Source organism: Lepisosteus oculatus, chromosome 1 (assembly GCF_040954835.1).
Source record: "Lepisosteus oculatus isolate fLepOcu1 chromosome 1, fLepOcu1.hap2, whole genome shotgun sequence".
In the NCBI taxonomy this organism is placed as follows: Eukaryota; Metazoa; Chordata; class Actinopteri; order Semionotiformes; family Lepisosteidae; genus Lepisosteus; species Lepisosteus oculatus.
In genome coordinates this window covers 41,619,162-41,640,804 of record NC_090696.1, presented here as the reverse complement: position 1 = coordinate 41,640,804, position 21,643 = coordinate 41,619,162, and the positions used below count along the sequence as shown (strand labels likewise).

Below are 21,643 nucleotides of genomic sequence, written 5' to 3'. Positions count from 1 at the left end.
CCAGACCCTGGGGCAAGAGCAGCTGACCCCAGCAGAAACCACTGTCAGGTCCACAGGAGAGAAAAGGGTGACCTGGAGCGGAGCTGCTCGTTTATCCAGTAACCTCAGAGTACATCCTGTCTACTAGGGGAGCTCTTAAGAAGGAGAACAGAAGCATTGGTGCAACAATCTCTCTAGTTTCAAAACAAGCCCTCGTGCTTTACAGTTTGTTTGGGCTTAGTCCACCATGAAAATCGTTAAAGGCACTGATGTTGGTTCTCTGCATATTGGTGTGTTCAAGTTCTAAAAATAACCTTATTCTACAATATATTCATAAAAATTATATTTTCTGAATAGAAAACCTTTTGATAAATTACAAAAGCTTTTTAGGCTTGTTTTAAGGTCAAAGATCTTAAATGACAGGTCGGAGGAATCTATCCACTTATGAATATACTGTATGCTCATTTTCTGCTGTGTTGGTTGTTGGAGCCAAGACATGAAGAACATGCACTAGGGAGTTCCAAAATCACCCAAAAATATTTATTTTTATTAGACTTTCAAGAGCGGAAATTACTGGTGATTGTTAGGATTTATTTTAAAAAAAATAGTAATTGCAGTACGACAGTATTTCAATAGTGTATTTTTAGTACTTCATGTTTTGTTTACATTCGAAAACATAAATTTTGCCACAATCACTAAAGTATCGTAAAGTACTGCACCCTTTAAAACTACTTAAGGTACTGGAACATGTCCAAATAACATTTACTACTTCTGTTAAAATAACACTTTGCCCAGTTAAAAAGAATCTTGGTGTTTATCTTTGGAGTAAATACAATTAAAATATTTTAAAATTCATCCTTTATAAGCAATGATGGCTGCTTGACTATCATTTTATTCTAAATAGTCTAGATAGAAATTCCAAATATAATACTGCAGTTTATAGACTGTGTCAGTGGGTATAAGCAGATTAATGTGTTTCACTAAAAATATTCCAATGCATTTAAATTCAGAGGTTTAACACAATTTCTTTATACTGTAAGTACATAAGATCAGATGTCAGTTATTATACTACTATATATATAAAAATTGCATACATTGCTTTTTTACAAATAATAACAATTCCTTTCACATTGCTCATATTTCATAAGAGTGGCATTTGTTTGTAAGTTATGGTCTTCATACTAACAAATATACAAATAATATTTATATAACTATGACAGTCAATGTGAGTTACTGCCTAAGAGGAACCAGTTATCAGTTGCTCTGATACCTGCTTAGTTAGTAGCGCTCTTAAGAGCCTTTCCAGCATGTGTGTGAGCTAGCTGATGAGAGGGCCAGTACAGCATACCTGGGAGCTCTGAGGGAGAGCTCCAGAGAAAAGAGCTCCATAAGCATCCAAAAGTTAAGCTGCTGAATAAGAGAGCCACAAGGCTGACTGCGAAGGACCAACTGTATGGGTAATTGGACAACAAGACAAAAAGGCTGCTAAATAAAAGTTCTTTAATCACTTAGAAACTCACTGTAAAACTTTTCTTTTGTGTAAACAAATCAAACAAAACAAAACATCTGTGTTTGGTTGTTTATAGAATAAAAGGCTTTAGGTCGCCGTGAAAAAGAAAATCTCCATCACTTGACCTATTCATCACGAAGCCCACAACAATCATTCTTATTTACAAATAAAAATGATACATTCTTCCTTCTCTGTAACAATCTTAAACATTAAGGTCAACATACCTGTGGATAGGTCTTGTTCTAAATACATAAATTACTCACAATCTGTGTATTTTAACTATCCCAATTTGGAATCATGTCTAGGTCAACCTACAGTATAGCCACGCTCATGCATACAGTATGTACAATACCTGCTGAGTTCATACACTCCTCTTCAGTAGATGCAGAGAATCTGTTACCCAGGATGGTGTTGAAGTCCTCCAAAAAGTTAACAGACCCCAGAGGAGACTCAACAGTTGATTTACCTGCAATCAAAGCAAAACTTTCTAAACTTTTTCTAAAACTTTACTGTGGTGCTGTTAAGCCAATAGAGGAGTCGTCGTTTAGCAGTTATACCAAAGGGAAGCAAGGAATATTCCATGTCAACAGAATGGACAGCATTTTTTCCCTTTAACCAAAACACTAAAACATCTATGTAGCTCCAGACCATATGAAAAATGTGCCCATGGCAGCCTGGGGACTCTGTACACTTCAGAGTATAAATAATAGTATTGTCTTAAAAGTTAATGCAATTGGCTTGTACATCTACCCAGCTCACTGTAGTCCTAATTTATGGTACATTGTATTGTATCAAAATGGGATTTTGCATAAATGTGGTTCAGTTTGCAATGATACAGTGCAGTTCGAAAGTATTTGGACAGTGACACAATCTTTCTTGTTTTAGCTCTGTACTCCAGCACAGAAAGGCCAGGTTACAGTTTGCTAAAAAGTACATTAAAAAGCCTGTAGAGTTCTGGGACAAAGTCCTATGGACAGATGAGATGAAGATTAACCTGTACCAGAGTGATGGAAAGAGGAAAGTGTGTTGAAAAAACAGAACTGCTCATGATCCCAAGCATACCACTCATCTGTGAAACATGGTGAGGTAGTGTCATGGCTTGGGCATGTACGGCTGCCAGTGGAAACAGCTCACTTGTCTTTATTGATGAGGTCACTGCTGACAGCAGCAGCAGGATGAATTCTGAAGTGTACAAGAAGCATTTTATCTGCTCTGATCCAACCAAAACTCATTGGACGGAGCTTCACCTTGCAGTAGAACAATGACCCCAAACATACTGCTAAAGAAAATATGAGTTTTTCAGGGCCAAAAAGTGGAATGTTCTTGACTGACCAAGTCAATCAGCTGACCTGAATCCCATTGAGCATGCATTTCACTTACTGAAGACAAGACTAAAGGCAAAAAGCCCCAAAAACAAGCAGGAACTGAAAATGGCTGCATTACGGGCCTGGCAGAGAATCACAGGGAAGATACCCAGTGTCTAGTGATGTCTATGGGTCGTAGGCTTCAGTCAGTCATCGATTGCAAAGTAAATGCAACCAAGTACTAAACATGACAATTTTATTTAAGATTATGTTAATGTGTCCAAATACTTTTGGTCCCCTTAAATGGGGGGGCGATATATAAAAAGGGCTGTGATTCCAATATGGTTTAGCCAATTTAGACGTAAATACCCTCGAATTAAAGCTGATATTCTGCACCTTTGTAACAGAATGGTTCTTTCCAGACCCTATGCGGACGATCCGGGGGGAGTGAGGAAACACTAGGAAAAAGTCATGCAGGATTCGGGAATGAATACGGGGGGGGCGTGTCCAAAGTGCACAGGTGTCCAGGGGGTTGAGTCCGGGGCAAACAATCCAAGGATGAGATGGACGGAAAATCCAAAAGACAGGGCAAAAGTCCAAAAGCCAGGTGATCCATACGAGACAGACGGGTTTAAAACAGGAACCGAGTCGGAACCGCCGGGAGGAATGGAAACTTAAAAACATGACGGAGCCTGACGAATACAGGTCCCGGGCTCACACGATATGGGAATCAGATGCAGAGCCCCGAACTGACTGAGTGTCTGGCATTTAAGGGGGACGGGAAGGAGGCTGGAACAAGGGGCAAGTGCACAAAATTAGGTCCAAAGTGAAAGAGCCGGAGCGCCCTTAAGGAGGAGGGACTACAATCGTGACACCTTAACCTCATAGTCATTGCTTAATTTCAAATAAAATGTGCTGTAGTACAGAGCCAAAACAACAAAAAATGTTGTCACTGTCCAAATACTTACAGACTGCACTGTATTTAGAGTATGTTATACATTTCCACGAAATGTCTCATATTTAACTGACCCTGATGTTTCATATTCACCCAGCTGAGTAGGTAATTGCTGGTTTGTTGCAGCAGTACGTTGTTGTCTCCTTCATATGTACAGTTCGGGTCATTGTCATTCCTGATATCACCAAGCCGATTCACTAAAAAGAAATAAATCAAAACATTGAGCAGTTTGGAAACAACATATAACATTGTCAAAATGTTTCTCTTCAAATCATGCTTACATTTGCTTTTTGTGCCTAACATTTTGCCTCAGACTTCTAGCAAAGACTCGGAATGTGTTCAGCATTACTTAATTACAGGGAATTAGACATCCACAAGGGAAGACTACGGGAAGTTTATTGTTGTAATTAAGTAAAACAGTAAATAAACTTCCAAAGGTCTGGCAATAAATGATCATGAGAGCACACACATTTATGTTCTTATATATTAAACACCTCATAGCATAACACACGTAGGATAAGTCAAGGAATAAAGTATTTTTTTCTGTTAATAATAATGCATATACGTATGCGATAGAATTATATTAATATAATATTATATGCAGAAAGTGTGATTTGTTGACCACTTAGATGATATTCCACTTCTGTAAGATGGTTGCACCATTAGTGGAAATGGAGGTTTTTGATTGGCGAAAGTACTGAACCAAGTGACATTTATAGAAGAGTCATTGCACAACAGGTTACAGATGTTACAGAATAATGTTCACCTATGGTGTGCATGGTTTAAAAAATTATGATCAAGTACATGAACAACTGTGTGGGCAGCAACTTGTTCTACTGCCACGTGCACAATAAGACCAGTATAAACTTAGTATTTTTGCCATCCACTTCAAAGCAGACTATGACACAGTAACAAGTGCAAAACACTCTATGACACTGAGTACAGAAATGCACACAAAGAACCTCAGGCACTCATCAGCTGTTACATTCTGCAACATGACATGAACCCAGCAAAACTGAAGTCTACCATGCAATGCACTTGATATTCTGCAACAAAGTCTGTTGGATTTTTTGTAAAGCTACTAGATTTGAACAAAGTCCCAGTAGTGGTGGGATAGGAAGCTCTCACCGCCCAAACTAACGTATTTCATTATGTGAGCACCCATTTCCTTGCACAATTAGCATTATATGTGAGTTTTTCTCACCTGTGAAGTGCATAGGAGGAGAAAGTTTACAATTCACTGTAGCTGCTGACTTACTGTCATGGCTGATATGTTCTTATGTTTTGTAACTCAGACTATTTAAAACATCCATCACAAAGGCAAGAAAAGAGAGTTCATGACCCGGTGAATGGTCAGCCCCTTATTTCACTTACTGGCCAAGTAGCCGTGCCCTCCACAGGCTTCTCTGCATTCCTGGATACCGCACTGAGCAGTCCAGGATCCCACAGGCTTGCTGGCACAAGATAAGGCATGGATCTCTCTACCCAATTCTGCCAGCAACTGTTATGTTAAAAGAGGTAAGAGATTAAGAAAAGCACTGTGCTCTGTACAAATACATCTGAAACACAATGTAATACAGTTTGCAGACCAGCCACCACTTGATTTTTTTGTCTGTTGGCTTTGCGTCAGATCATTACTGTACATTTTAGAAAATAGCAAAAAAAATAAAATGTCAAGAGAGTAATAGAGTAGTATGGGTTGGGGGGGTGGGGGGGCACGGAATTTTCAGCAGAATCTCTCCAATTCCACGGAATCAGTTACTGAAACTTATTTCAAATCCAAAACAGCCAAACAGTGGTAATACTACGTAATAATATATAGTACATGTACATATTTAATTTTGTGCTTTGATGAGCAGAGATGTAGAAAATTCTGCACCTATGTAAATTTTTCCAGTGAGTGGCAACATACCGTACAGCAACATGCTCAGTTGCCCATTAGTTTTGAAACTTTGTATCTGAAAGAGTTATTCAATAACGTTTTAAATGTGATTATGTTTTTTGGTTTTATCTTCTTATTCATTAACAACAACTCACCTAAGCATATGGAATACGTCCACCATATTGAGTAGCAGTTAAAATATTTCTATACTGCGTCATAATGTAGGAAATTTTGGACATGGCAAGCATAAGGCAACTTGACAATGTTCAAGACAATATACTTTATGTGTACCCAGCTTCAAGCTGGGAGAAATAGCATTACTTCGGTAACATTCAGGCAGATGGGCAATCTTTGTCTCAGAGTTATTCCAATTGCCGTTCAACTCCTATCATCTCATTTACAAAATAAATTGATTATATGACTTTTTGTCTTAATCTCTAGCCTAAGTACCTTTTAACTGAAAAATACAATCATTAAAATCACTAAAAAATAAGATATTTATGAAAAAAACATCATTAGTTCTAAACAACGGAAAACAAAATCATCATGCTTAAAATTCATTTTTCTATTTATGAGTACAAATTTGGGAGTCCACTCTGGTTGGGAGTTGATCTGGAACACAATTATCCTGCTTATATACATTCCTATGGGGAAATTGTTAATTTATATGGCACCTTCATGAACACATCTGCCACATAAATCAGGAACTACATGTGCATGACTCCAGTAATTTTATTTGCAACTCTATTCAAATTGATCTATTAAAACATGGAAGAAATCTTCCATTGCCTAGTGCTGACCTCCCAAAATAGAGAAACAAAACTTCAGAACAGAACAGAAAAGTTCAAATATGAGCAATAGTTATGATTCCTGGTCTTTATGAATTGATATATACAGTCATAATGAAATATTTTTTTCAGTCTAGAACAGAGGGGACTGAGAGGAGATTTTTTGTAATTATATAGGATTATATAAAATCCTAATGGGTAAAGATGACCTCAACACAGGGGAGTATTTTCTACTCATAACTTCCATTATGAAACATTTTTTTCCAAAGTGTTGTTTAAGATGGAATTCAGAAGATTCAACTACTTACCAAATAAACTTCCTCTCAATTGGAACTTTTTAAATGTTCTTAAGAATTTAAAAGTGCAAAACCCTTTATCTTAAGCATTCTAGAACTTACCTGTCTGTTACTTTTATCGTTCATCATGAGGCCAATCTGAAACTCAACAAAGTTTTCAAACAAAGATTTGGAAAAATAATCCAAGGCAAACACTGCAGCCAAATAGGGAATGAGGCGCCATTGCTGAAAAAAAAATCACCATCATTAGAAATGGATAAAATTAGAAAATTAGGTAGAAAGCGCTATTTTTTCCTTTCTGCATCAGACACATGTGTTGTGTATTTGCTAAAAAACATACTGTACGTTTACACATGTACCTGTAGTTGATATTCCAATACTGGTATCTCCTCATCATCCTTGGGCCCAAACTGCCGCCTGGTTGCAGAGAAGCGAATTGCTATCGACATAGCAAGCTTCAAATTAATAACCCCCATTCTAGCAATGGATACTCTGCCCCCTGATAATGCACCAAGCGACGCACCAAATCGCTTATTTGGGTCCTTCAAGGCAAACACAGAATTGTTAAAAAATGTGCCAAAAATGGTGAAAAAAACATTCATTATTGAAATGGTAGCTGAAAATTTCCCGCATTTACATCTCGATGTGTTATGATCTATTTAAAGCAAAGAGAACATATTATAATATGCAAATATAGGGTTTGTGGCAGGCAGACAACCGAAACACCGTCTGAGAGGAGAAGCTGTTGATCCTCCTGATCCTGAAACCTGACAGCTGTGCTCCTCTCTATTTTAATATGTACTCCCACTTAGCAGGTGCACTGTAGCCAGTGGCAGGGTGAGAGACACTACATACAAGGGTTGTGCAAGAGAGCCCAAATTTGAGAGATAAAAAGCAAAGCAGTGGAAGACCAGAGAAAGAGCCACAAAGACCCCACTACTGAAGCAGCCCAAAATACTGACAGTGGCTTGTTTTGTAAAGTGGGGATATTTTTTATTTTGGAAAGAAGAAAAGAGTGCTGCCATACTGTTCCACAACCTCTTTGCCCTCTCTCATTTTTCCAGCATTTTATATTAAATTTTTTAACGACTCAAAATGTGCTGTATACTGTATATGTTGTATTGGATTTCAACTATTTTCTTTTCCATTTCAGTGTGGATAAGTACTTGTTTTCAGAATCGATACAATAAGTAGTTACTGAATTTGTTTGCTTTCCACTTCCATTAAAATTCTTTAAAAAACACCCCTCGCCCACTCTTGACCCCTTTCTGCCTAAGACATCAAAATAGAGCATTTGTTTTCACCTTGAATGGAGTGACATAATAACCTTCAGGTGTGACGTCTCCTGTTTTGTTTAGTAGGTTTTCCCGGGGAATTCTGACATTGTGAAACACTGCAAACCTGTAAAATAACAACAAGAAAAGTCAAAGTCCAAGCCTCTTTTCTGAACTCACCTACTGTACACACCTGACTTTTTATGAAAAAATATCACTTTTTATTAAGCTCAGATCATGGAGTACCAAAACAAATAAGAAATCCCAACTACTGTATGTAAAATGATCAAGCCAAACCAAATGGCTATATTGGTTATGTTGTGATGTATCTCAATTAAACCGCTTGCTAATTTAAAAAACTGGAATCACTGGGACATAATCCACTAGAAAGGCCCTTTTAAATCAAAGAAGTGGAATACTTGAAACTAAATGTATTAAACAAAAGGTTCAACACAGGACAATTCAGAAGCTTAAAATGGGACTTCTAAAGGTTGAGCAGTTTATGAGCAACAGAGGCAAATCTGTTGGAAATACATTGTGCAGAGGACTTTGCGAGACAGAACCACGCTGAGGAAAGACAGTGAGCAAACAAGGGCCAGACAACAGTCTGCTGCAATCTGGAAGAAGGCAGGAGTCACGTCATCTGTCAGCACAACTGACATGGAAAATTTCACCATCACAGCTCTTCCAAATTGGCACACAGCTGAGCACAATAGCCTTAGGTAACAGAACATAAAAAGTGTGCATGTTCTCCAAAATGTTAAAAGGCTTAATGAAGCTAAATTTGTACACATAAGCTAAAAAAAATAAGTTCAAGTCATTATCACAAATTAAAATTCCATATGAAAACAACAATTTTTAATGAAAAATCATAAAATCACCAGATCATTAAAAGTACATATATAAACAGTATATAAAAGTAGGGCATAAATTGCAGTTGTTGAAAGTTAAAGTTGTTAAATTAAGGGAACATGAATTGCATATAAGTATGTGTTTGCAATGGGAATTGACAGGTTTAAAATCACCACTTACTTATAAAATTCCAAACCCCTGCTGTTCACACAAAATATTTTAGGACACATGCAGCCCTCCAAATGTAATGGGACAGCAAAGTCCAAGCTTATCTTTGCTTTACAGTCAAGCAATTTGTTCGTGTATTTATGAGATTAATATAAATGATACGTACAATATAACTTTTATTTTGCCTATTTTCATATACAGGTACACATATGATCACATTAGAACAAATACATATTTTATGTTCAACCAACTGATGTTGTAAGTGATAAGTGACCATTAGTACTGGAACACATCCACTTTAAGTAAACTTGTAAAACTCAATATTTGGCTGCATACCCCTTTCAAGTTTTCAGTACCAGAATGAAACATGAAACATGAGATGGACCCACTGACCACACCATCTAATTTGAGATGCTTTGCTGCAGCCACTTTGTCCCTTCTGGGATTTGAACAAACACCTTACCCACCATGCCACGTTGCTACCCCAGTTTTGATTAATGTGTTCTTTTAAAGAGTAGTTAAAACCCTTCATTTCCTCTCAAAGCTATGTGATCATACACACGGATACAGTGCATACATACAGCAGGTGAAGAAATCTTTCATTACAACCTTAAAAATTGTCAAAGATTTCACTCAATCAATTATTCTCGCTTGCATAAAGGACAAGTACAGATTAATATGAAAACACCACCTCATTATTCTTCACCAGCATACAGCTAATTCTTGACACCAGTGACTAAACATTACAGTATATGAAATTTATTTAAAATATATATGTCTACATCCTCTTTGCTTCCTGTGGGGATTTTAGTGCCTAAGTGGTTGGTGTAAGTCAATACAGGTAGTAAAGAACATTTATTACAAAGTAGAATAAATGTCTTGAATGGAATTCATGTTTTTTTAATTGATTTAACTTAGTTAAACGATATACCATTGATCTGACAAATTCTGACAATATGATTTCTAAGGTGAAGTGTGATGAATGTGCATACTTGTGAAGTCCCATTATCCCTTTCATTGTCAAATTGTAAATACTTGTGAAGTCCCATTATCCCTTTCATTGTCAAATTGTAAATTCTGGGAATACTGAATTTATTTGTCCATTTACACACAGCATTTTCTGCTGTTTTAAGGTTTGCAGAAAGAAATATAGCCAGTGAAGGACATAGAAAGGTTTTTTTCATTTAGTGTTATAGATCTACATACCACTATTATATTTTTTAAACATGTTTTTTATTTATTTATTCTGTAGAATTCTGTATTTTATGTAATTGGTCTTGGTAGATGTTTGGTGCCCTGTTTTAATAACCATTTTCTTATCTGCCCACACTGTCCCTGTGAACACACAGAGCAAGAGCTAAGTGCCACCTAGTGGAAGAATGGAGTGCTTCACAGACTAAACCTACTGGGAGTATATTTAAGAATGATTGTGGAACTCTTTCACGGGTACTGCTGAAAAATGTTTACATTCATTTTGTATAAAAGGAACTACTAACTACTACTAAGGAACTACTAAGCATGATCACAGAACTAACTTTTTTATAGTCCACAAACATCACATTAAGATGTTTGTGGACTATACACAAACACACAACAATTATGTTCAAAAGGTTAAAGAAAAATATTTCACAAAATTGTAGGTGAAAAAAATAAGGCACTGGCAACAAACCTACGTGTTAAGCTTAGTCTGTTATGCTAGTCACACTAGACATAAATAATACAACATTTGTTGTAGTCATGGAAAAAACTGTATACTGTGTAAGTCTGTACCTAATTTGAAAGACCAATTTAACAAATAACCAACCACTTTGCCAGCTGTCAAAATACAATTATAAACACAATCCTAGTTGCAAATAACTGTCCTTATCACACATTTTTCTAGCTCTATGGCTATTTTTACTATCTCTCATCTTGGAAAGTCACTCTGGCAGCCAAAGGAAGTGTATCTGTTAAAGAGCATACGGCCAGTTAAAGCTTTTGATTAGATAAGCCACCCATAAACTCAGGGATATTTAACTAGATTACAGACCCAACTGAGCAAAATCCAAGTTTATGGAATTTCCCCAGAAATAAACCAGCAAGCCCATATCACCAACGCAGCCTTTAAAAAGACAGACAGCATACATTAGGTACTGAATTGGACAGAGTGACTTATAACCAATCTTCACCACTGGAAACCACATTTATGAACAAAAACCTATAAAATTGAAGGGACTAAATCTGGGGCAAGGTGCTGTATTTTCATATCCTTCAATCCCTTTCCTTTTTAAACACCACCAGGCAATTCTTCACCTTCATCTTCTTTGTGAAGCACTTTATGTTAGTCACAGAACAATACCTCCTTTTTAAGATAAACATTTACATAGTCTTATGTATTACTATGACGATTTATGTTCACTTTCTCTATGAAATAAGGTGGTCAAGGTTAGAGTTGTAGCCTGGAAGGCTGTATTTAATTGGCCGAGCTCTAGAACTCAATCCAACTGCAAATTAGTTTTGCGGCTTGTTTGTAATTTGTGTAACACCTGTCTCTTATGCTATCGCCTGTTTATTTAATTGCTTCCAGAAAATTAAAGGAGCCACATAATCTCACTTGATACCTGTATGGAAGTATTATTATTTAACTTCTATAAATTGCTTGTACTTCAGTTGGTATCAGGATTATCACAGTATTTTGACTTAAATTAATAGAGCATCAGAAGAAACTCATCCAAGTTCAAGTCTTATTAGTGTGTCTTGGTCAGTCATGATCCATCAATTAATCAAAACGATGCCAATAATTGAAACAACATCTAACATTTCTTATTAAAAGCATGCACAGAGTGATATAGTTTCTTCAGATATTCAGCGTATTGCCTGTATCTATTATCTTGTAATCTGTTGTTATCTATTCTTTACTATAAATGCCAAAAATCTTTAACTCATTAACAGCCCCTATTTATTACAGTAGATATCCTAAACACAAATCCATAAAGGAGGTCCCTCAAAAAAATGTGAAAAACAAATTTTATGTTACTATACACATTAAAGCAAAACCCGAAAAGTGTTATTCCACCTTCAAAAACCTACAAACTCACCCATTGTCCAGGCCATTCTGTCCAAGCTTTTTTCCCATATCTCCAACCATCACACCTGGCATGGGAAGAAGGGTCTTTGGGTCTCTAACCTACAGTATTTGGAATTAGAGAACAGATTCAGTTATCATAAATTCCAGCATGACTGAGATTCTGGTATAGTAAGTTACTAGTCTAGATTGCAGATGATACCAAAACAGGAAATACTACAGGGACAGAAAAGTTTCAAGAGTGGGAAAACACCTGACAGAGTACATTTAATGTAGACAAGTGCAGAGTACCACATGTAGATTCTGCAGCAAAAGCACATTGTAGATATACTGTATAATGGGAAACACTGAGGTTCAAGAGTCTACTTATGAAATATAACTATATAGATTAAAGCGTATAATTATTGTGTTAAAATTTGAAAAGCACTAGCAAGACCTCATTAAGAATACTGTCTACAATTTTGGTTACCACTTTACATGTTGTTGGTTTAGAATATACCCGAGAACCCACAACTTGATACACCTATGGACTAAAGGAAATGTCTTGCACTTACAGACCGGAGAAAATCAACATTTTTGTCTTCTGTCTTAAACAGAAGACTTAAACAAGGGGACTACAAGTATCAAAAATGCTTAAATGCACTGACAAAGTCAACTCACTGGACTTCTTCAGAATCACAAATCAAACATTAACTAGTGGACACATGTGGAAACTATGTGAAAGTGCATTTAAAACCGAGAAAAGGAGTAACAACTTTACACAAAGACTTGTGGTAATACTGAACAAGCTGATACCCTGACTTCTTTCAAATAATGGCTAGATGAGATCCTTGGATTGCACAGCTACTAGGCTAAGAAGCCTAGGAAGGAACCTGGAGGAGATGCAAGTGGGTGCCTCCATGATCTCATGGATCACTGACTATCTGATGGGCAGACCACAGTTTGTGAGACAGTAGTGAGTAACACAGGGGCTCCTCAAGGGACAGTTCGTTCTCTGTTCCTCTTCACCCTCTATACTTTGGACTTTAAGTACAACTTGAAGTTGTGCCTCCTGCAGATGTTCTGAGAGGACTGCAATTGTGGGATGTATTGAGGGTGGGAAGGAGGAAGAGTACAGAGGAGTGGTCAACAGCTTTTTGGAGTGGTGTGGGGAGAACTACCTGCAATTGAACGTGGCAAAGACGAAGGAGTTGGTGATAGACTTCAGGAGGAAGAGGGTTCAACCTACTCCTGTCTGCATCCATGGGAGTGGCGTGGAGATAGTAGACTCATACAAGTACCTGGGAGTGCACATCGATGATAGACTGGAATGGACTAAGAACATGGAGGCCATCTACACAAAGGGCCAGAGCCGACTTTACTTCTTGAGGAGGCTCAGATCCTTCAATGTGTATAGTAAGATGCTTCATATATTCTATCAGTCTGTTGTAGCGAGTGCCATTTAATCAAAAAAGCAAGTTCCGTCATTGGGTCTGATCTGGACCCCCTGGAGGTAGTGGCTGAGAGGAGAATGGTGAGCAAATTAATGGCCATCATGGACAACGTCTCTCATCCCCTCTATGGCATGCTTGTGAGAATGAAGAGCACATTCAGCAATAGGCTGATCCAATCATGGTGCGACAGGGAGCGCTACAGAAAGTAATTTTGCCTTCTGCCATAAGACTATATAACTTATCCACTGTGTGTGGGAAGGGGGAACATTGACCTGTTTTTGGACTAAACATGAATTCTCTGTTTACAGCTGGTTTTCCTGTTTACAACTGATTTTTGTGCAATATATTTATAATGTGCAATTAAACCTTTTTTGTTTGTACTGTACATTCTGGTTTGTTTTGTATCTTCTGTACTGTGAACAATTCTGTATACTCCTTTTTTTTTACTTTTTACTGCACTTCTCACTGTCTACTTACTGTATTGTATTGTGTATTATTGTATCATTTCGTTACACTGTGCTGTGTTGACTGTGCCAGGCTGCTGTTGCACTGCAATTTCCCTTATGGGATTAATAAAGTATCTAACTGCCAACAACTGCCAGAAATATCTTTGTAATAAGTTGACAGATGTCAGAATTTCCCTCTATACCACAACCTGAAAAAGGTTTAACGCCTTCTCTCATCCTAGCGTTAATCCCACATCAGCAGGGTCTGCTTGTAGGAACGCTCATCTCCATTTGGTGGTTTGAACCAAATCTTTGAGCTGACGCTGTCATTAAATGCAACCGAGAATACTCCAACCGGCACGTTGCTCCACCTGCTGTCGGAGTGGGGGGGGGGGGGGGGGGAGGAGAACAAAGTAATGTAGCCAATTTATAGAGGAGGATTATTAGGAGGCATTAGGAGTTAGGAGGCATGGGAAATTTGGCCAGGACGCCGGGGTTACACCCCTACTCTTTTTGAGAAACACCCTGGGATTTTTAATGACCACAGAGAATCAGGACCTCGGTTTTACGTCTTATCCGAAAGACGCTTGTTTACAGTATAGTGTCCCTGTCACTATACTGGGGCATTAGGACCCACATGGACTGCAGGGTGAGCACCCCCTGCTGGCTTCACTAACACCTCTTCCAGCAGCAACCTTAGTTTTTCCCAGGAGGTCTCCCATCCAGGTACTGACCCACACCTGCTTAGCTTCAGTGGGTTGCCAATTGTAAGTTGCAGAGTGACATATTATTCCAGAGCAGGAATACCCTTACTTGTTATGGTTATTTGCTGGGAGGTCTTTTATTTTGATGAGTAAGTGTAGAATACTTCTGTTGTGCTAATGCAAGCAGTGCTCTGCCCTTGCCCTTATATGATTCGGGTCTCTTCATTTCATCAATAAAGAAGATGAATGACTAACATGCTAAAACATTCGGCAATCTGAAATTATCCTTCCAAGTAAAACAAAAGTGCCATTTTCTTACCAAATAATTAAATAATGGTGTTAGAAAGAGTGTGCACAAATAATTTATACCTGCACAACAAAGGAATGCAGCCCATGACAAAGTCCATCAGGTGTAAAGAGCTGAGCAAATACCACAGCATGTGTTGCTGTCTTCCCAAGGTTTCCAACCCAAAACTTAGCTGCCTCAAAGTCTGGTGAATTTATAATGAACTCCTAGAAGAATTGGAAGACAAAAATCATTTTTGCTGAAAGGGATTTTAGTTTGAAGAATATACAATCAAAGACGACTCTAATAACAATAAACAAGGTTAGAAATACGGTGTATCAGCTTTTAATCATTTAAAAATGTGTTTCTCATTTGTGTTAATTACTTCACTGTTAGGACAGTATGTTGCAAAAACAGTCTTGTTTTTTACATAATTAACACTGCAATGTTCATCAAGTCTGCTAAAAGCAGCCCACTTCTTTGAAAATGACAAAACATATTTAATAAAAGCTATCCTGAGATAGCAATAACAGCAACAGATTTAAGGCTACGGAAATTCTGCTCTAAGCTGCTATTTATACAACAACTTCAATTAACAGTACACTGTATTCATGATTTCCTGTCCCCTTCTTATGTGGCTATTTTTAACTGATTCACTCTGTATAATTTTATAACCTTGATTCTTTGTGAATGAATACTTTTGAAACCCTATTTCGGCTGAATACAGGTGTAAAGAAATATACAAATTTTAGAGAAGCAAGATATACAAGTCTACATATGAAAACATGTAAAAAGGCAAAACACAATAACACAACAGAATCTCAGTACATATCACTCACAACTACCATTTTTTCTCCATATTGATTTAATGTGGTACTGGTTTTCACTTTCTTGTGAATATACAGGCTGTATACAAATAATTTCCAGAGTTATTTCATGCAGATTATATTCTATTTCCTTTTATCTCAGTGTTGTACTAGAATTGGTGATTCGTAACATTCTCGTCTCGTCAGCCCCACTCTGAAGTGGTGGGGCGTGCTGCAGCTGTTGTGGCTGTAGACCATACTTCTACCCTCCTGCCTGTCTTGCCCTGATTGCTGAGGAGACAGGATATTCGGAGCACCTGGCTGTTGTGAGAAAACACACAGCACCAGGTGCACCAGATTACTTAAACCCCGCTCAGCTTCTCCTCAGCAATATGGTATTACTTCATTCCCAATCCACAAACATGGCGGCTCCCAGCGGAGACTTCTCTGCTCCTGATTTCCTGCTTCCTGAGTCCCTTGAGCCTCGTCTGTCGCTGTACCTTCCAGAACTGGTCCGGTCTGCCAGGTGAGGCTGTGTGGCCCAAGTCCTACACTTGATCCTCAGGGGGCAGGGTAGTTCCAGGCAAACCCTTCAGGAGATCTTCAAGAGAAGATCACCCTGACAGCCCGTGCCCTTCTCAGCCCTGTTCCTGCTGAGCCTGCAACTGATCACTCCAACGACCGGTGCCCTGTCCATCCCAGCTCTGGGTGCAGACTCTCCATCCCCGCCTGCACTCCTGCCCAATGACTGATCTCTGCTTTAGCCTGCCTCTCCCTTGTCCTGACCTGTCACTGGGACTCTGAACCAGACCTGGACAGCGTGCACTGCTCGGTCTGTTCCCTGGAGCGCCTGTCCTGTCCACCCTGACAGTGTAAGCTTGGCCAGGTTTCTGGAAGAGACCCCCCCGAGACTGAGCTCCACAGTGGAGCTCCCCAGCTCCAGGTGCAAACCGATACTTCTCCATCCTGTTTCCTCCCCTAAGAAGCTGAGTCCATTTTGCAGGGCGCTGCCCACTAGCCCTGGACTATGATGCCCTGGTTCTTGGAACCACCACACTGCCTTGCTCCCCCACATACTCTTAATAATAATAATAATAATAATAATAATAATATTATTATTATTATTATTATTAACAATAATTGCTTACACTTATATAGTGCTTTTCTGGACACTCCACTCAAAGCACTTTACAGGTAATGGGGACTCCCCTCCACCACCACCAATGTGCAGCATCCACCTGGATGATGCGACGGCAGCCATAGTGCGCCAGAACGCTCACCACACATCAGCTATCAGTGGGGAGGAGAGCAGAGTAATGTAGCCAATGAACCCAATCCTCATATAGGAGGATTATTAGGAGGCCATGATTGGTAAGGGCCAATGGGAACTTTGGCCAGGACGCCGGGGTTACACCCCTACTCTTTTCGAGAAACGCCCTGGGATTTTTAATGACCGCAGAGAGTCAGGACCTCGGTTTTACGTCTCATCCGAAGGACGGAGCCTGTTTACAGTATAGTGTCCCCTTCCCTATACTGGGACATTAGGACCCACATGGACTGAAGGGTGAGCGCCCCCTGCTGGCCTTACAACCACCTTGCTCTTGGTGAGAAGCTTGCTGTAACAATCCTAATATAAGATGCAAAAGTAAGGTAATAAACTAAATAAATTAAAAGCTGTAAGATACTCAATGATTGATACCACTTACAAACCTGAGTGGCAGGGTCGTATTTTGCTGTTGTCCTCATAGCTCTCGTATTGCTACCATGACTCAGCTCTGTCAGAGCAAAGCATCCAAATGTCTAGAGAGATGATTACAAAAGGCACAGTTTAGAATGCACAGACTTATTAAAATTAAATGTCAACGTACTTCAAACAAGTACAATCTGAGGCAGAACAGAGAAAAATGGATTGTTTATGGATTGGCAAGGCTTTATGAGACTGTTCTCAATTACATAAAAGTGGGCGTCATTCTGAGGTGAGTGCTTTGATTTGGTGTCAGATTTCCAGCAGCACAAACCTCTCCAGAGGCCTAGAATATTACCACAAAAATCGGGTATATTGCTCTGCTATTGCATATGTCCTGCACAACTCTCCTGATGTTTCTCCTTATTTCTTCTTAAGAGTGATTTGCTACTATTATAACAAAAAGGGATCTGAAATCTATAAAAGAAGAAAATAAACTCATGTTATCCCTTATTCTGCATATCTTTATATGAGGAATTTATATGTGAAAGCATGACATCACCCAACTGGAAAAAATAAATTCTAGTATGCAAGTGACACGTAAGACAGTACACGTAACAAGTATGGAAAACAAGGTAATAAAGAATATTTTAACTTCGTGAAATTTAACTGTTATTTCATTAAAATTAGTTGTTTGGGGATGAACTGATAAGAACTGCACCTAGATCAAGGGGCAATATGTGCACAGCAGAAAGCAAATAAGCAATGACCTTTGATATGCGTGGCATTACAATAATGAATAAAAAGACACAAATAAAAGGTTCACATTTTCACTATGATGGGAGCTCATGCCTTTAAAAATCACAGTTCATGAACGCAATAATGATCGTATTAAACGGAGTAAAATGCAAATCTAGTTATCTTACCGTCATATCCTCTATATCTTTCACAAACGGCTCATGTCTCTTTGATCCAGAATTGGCTACTGTTGCACCGAACATCTGAAACATAAACATGTTTTGTATTCCGCACTTAGCTGTCCTAATGCGCAATTTTATGAATGTTGTAATGCTTCTATAATAATCACTTTTTGTGCATATGAAATTAAAATGGCGTGAACTGAAAATCTGATGAAAACGTTCATTATTAGTTCCATTCCTATATTACTGTCTTTAATATGTCACTATAGCGAGAATTGTAAAATTGTTACAAATTATTGTGTGAAGCTGAATAGAGTTCAAAAACAGTAAATAGCTTTAACTTGACTAATGTATAGGGCAAGGTAGAGGATAGTGGAGAAAATGCTATAGAAAAAAAGATATTTGTTTAGTAAGGAAATTCTAGAAACCAGTGAAAAACCTGGCTGATAGAAATATTGTATCAGCTTATCTAGATACAATGTTTCAAGGGTCACAGGCACATGAGCATAACATACATGTGACCTTTGTAGAAGCAAAAAGCATTCCCATATGAAAGAACACACCACAGATTGTTAAAGAATACATATCTTTCAAATGCGGTTCAAGTTTCTTAGTACGGATAAGCGTAAAGTTTATAGGCTGTGTTCTACCCATATTAGAGTACATATGCCGACATTAATGCTGTGAGGGTCTATGATGATTTGGGGTGCACTTTTATAGAAATGCAAAACTTCCCATTGTTCTAACTTTGCTCATTATCAATGTAAGCTGAGACTCACCCCTTTATTGAGAAAATATTTGGAGGACAGAGACCAGTCATACATGCCTAAACAGTCATTGAGAGCAATTGTCTTCAGTGGGTTCTCCATGACTTCCTGGGCTGTGAGAAAGTCATATTTAAAAAGCTGTTTACAGCGGAAGAAAGTCATTTCACGCTGCCTCTCCAAAGACAGATCTTCACCAGGCTGACGGGCAAACAAAGGGTCATTTTCCAGAGCCCTGAAAACCTTTTGCTGTGAAAAGAATTAAAAATACCATATACTACTGTAAATGGATTATATTCATTGATGATCAATACATAAAGTTTTTGTTAAAACAGAACTAAGGTGAAAAGAAGTCCTATAATAAGGAGCCTTCATGAACTGTCCTGATGGCTGAAATTCAATGCCTCAAACAGCATGACTTTAAAGCAGTCAAAGAAAAAGTGGACATGCTACATGCAGAAGAGTATGGAAGACCAAAAACAATATTAATTTGTAAAATTGATTCTATGATGTACGTCTCTTAACAAGGACAAATTCAAAGACTGAATCTTAAATTGGATTATGTATGTGGTATTCAACCTGCCCATTTACTTAAAACATCAAAAATAATAGCAATCATTTAGCAATGAATGTCAATGAATTTTGAACGTCAAACAAATCCATACCTTGAAAGCTAATATTTCTTCACCGTCAAGATACACAACCATTTCTTTCCAATCAAAAGAGGCCTTTTTTCGATAAGTATCCAATGGCCCACTGGGAAGATCAGATAGATCGTACCCTGCACCATGCTGGGTAATCCCGATCCCTGTGTTATTTTGTACACTCATGTTTCTAATGATACTTCAATTCCTGAAAAGGAGAAATTTTTATCACAAATTAATTTCTTACACAACGTAATTATATGACATAATTAAATCACATTGTTGACAATTATATCAGGAACCAGCAGTTCCTAATCCTGGTCCAGGAGAAAAGCTGCATTTTCTAGTTTTTGATACTGCTGAGTACTGTACTTAACCACAGTCTAATTGATTTCACTTTTCTATCTGGTGTGAATTTGCTCATAGTTCCTACAAGGTCAAACAGGTTTGTTACTGCTATCAAAAGCTGAGTGTCCGAACTGCCCGTTGTTCTGTTGCATTGCATGAAGTACTGTATAACGAGTTGGACCAAAACAGAGGGGAGAACTATCTTTGTGGATCTATGATACAGTCTTACTCAAATCATACTTTGACGGTTCATCATCAGTTTATCAACTAGTTAGAGGTATTATAGTGACATCGTCCAAACAAACTAATAGATCAATTAAGGCACTTAATCAGAACAATTGATCAGCAGATTGTTTCCCTCCAGGAACAGGTCGGGACCTACTGACCTACTGACCTAAATCTAGAATTCTGAAAACGTTCATAAATCAGTTAAAAACATTTGAAAACTGAAAGTAATAATAGTGAACTATAGCACTACATAATAATACACGTTGTGGAACAGACACGTTTCCCAGATCTGCAGCAGAACTTCAAAAATAAGCAGAATCAACATATTGTCTTTTCCAACTTCTTAGTAGCTCGACTGACATTGTTTTCGGGACCTGTAGAGTTGCAGTGTGTGTAACACACATCAGTGGAGAAAAAACTTTCAGTGTTTTAGCTGCACTGAAATTCAAGAGAATAGCTTAAATATACAGTAAATGTCTTAAGTAAAACCACCTGACGCGAAGAAAAACTGCCCGACTCAACTCCCAATAACCCCGCTAACAGCTCTTATCAACAGCTACATGAAATGGAGAGATATTTGCACAATATGTATTTGGCAGTTTTAAAGTTTTCTGTTCTTGAAAAGAGTCGTATACTGTATATACAATATATATATATGTGGATCTGCGCCTCTGCCTGGAAGGTTGCCGGTTCAAATCCCGCGGCTGGCATAGGAATCCTACTCCGTTGAGCCCCTGAGCAAGGCCCTTCACCCCAACTGCTCCAGGGGCGCTGTACAATAGCTGACCTTTCGCTCTCACCCCAAGCTTCTCTCTGCCTGCGTGTCTCATGGAGATCAAGCTGAGGTATGCAAAAAGACGAATTGCTAATGCAAGAAAGTGATCTTATCTTATATCGATTCACGGCATTTAAAAATAAAGACAACATGTGTATCAATTCATTATACTGTATGTCTCAGTAAAACGTTTTTAACATCAAAACACCGCCTCTGTTTGTCTTACCTTTCTGTTACAAACAACGACACAGTTGCTCGTCAAAGAATCGTCCTGTTTGTCGCTTTCTCGGTGCGATAGTCCTTTTACCCCAGAGCTTGCTGCCCTAACTTTTTACCCTTTGTCACACACAGCTTCTTCATACAGTGTTATAAGAGTGATAATGACAACACATAATGAAAGCTGTTAATTTAATGTTTCGAGCGTGATTCAAGAGGAATCTTGAAATATATAGCTGTGTAACAAAAACATTACTGGTAAAATAAAATTAATATAATCGACGAGTGACGACTTAAGTTAAGGACGAACCGGTGTT

The 21,643-nt window shown here is 38.2% G+C and overlaps 1 protein-coding gene across 1 annotated transcript in view; it reads right to left on the bottom strand.

Moving 5' to 3' along the window:
* The window catches only part of acox3 (acyl-CoA oxidase 3, pristanoyl), a 43,068-nt gene extending 21,440 nt beyond the window's left edge, over positions 1–21,628 (bottom strand). The window contains exons 1-13 of the mRNA XM_015344930.2: positions 21,337–21,628; positions 19,781–19,967; positions 19,131–19,364; positions 18,358–18,432; positions 17,458–17,547; positions 15,025–15,168; positions 12,086–12,174; positions 8,019–8,115; positions 7,074–7,256; positions 6,817–6,939; positions 5,123–5,249; positions 3,823–3,945; positions 1,842–1,955 (exon numbers count right to left, since the gene is read on the bottom strand). Of these exons, the coding sequence (XP_015200416.1) occupies positions 1,842–1,955; positions 3,823–3,945; positions 5,123–5,249; positions 6,817–6,939; positions 7,074–7,256; positions 8,019–8,115; positions 12,086–12,174; positions 15,025–15,168; positions 17,458–17,547; positions 18,358–18,432; positions 19,131–19,364; positions 19,781–19,945 (1,564 nt within the window). The 5' untranslated portion in view covers positions 19,946–19,967; positions 21,337–21,628. The remainder of the gene's footprint in view (positions 1–1,841; positions 1,956–3,822; positions 3,946–5,122; positions 5,250–6,816; positions 6,940–7,073; positions 7,257–8,018; positions 8,116–12,085; positions 12,175–15,024; positions 15,169–17,457; positions 17,548–18,357; positions 18,433–19,130; positions 19,365–19,780; positions 19,968–21,336) is intronic.
* Between the last annotated feature and the right edge of the window lie 15 nt (positions 21,629–21,643).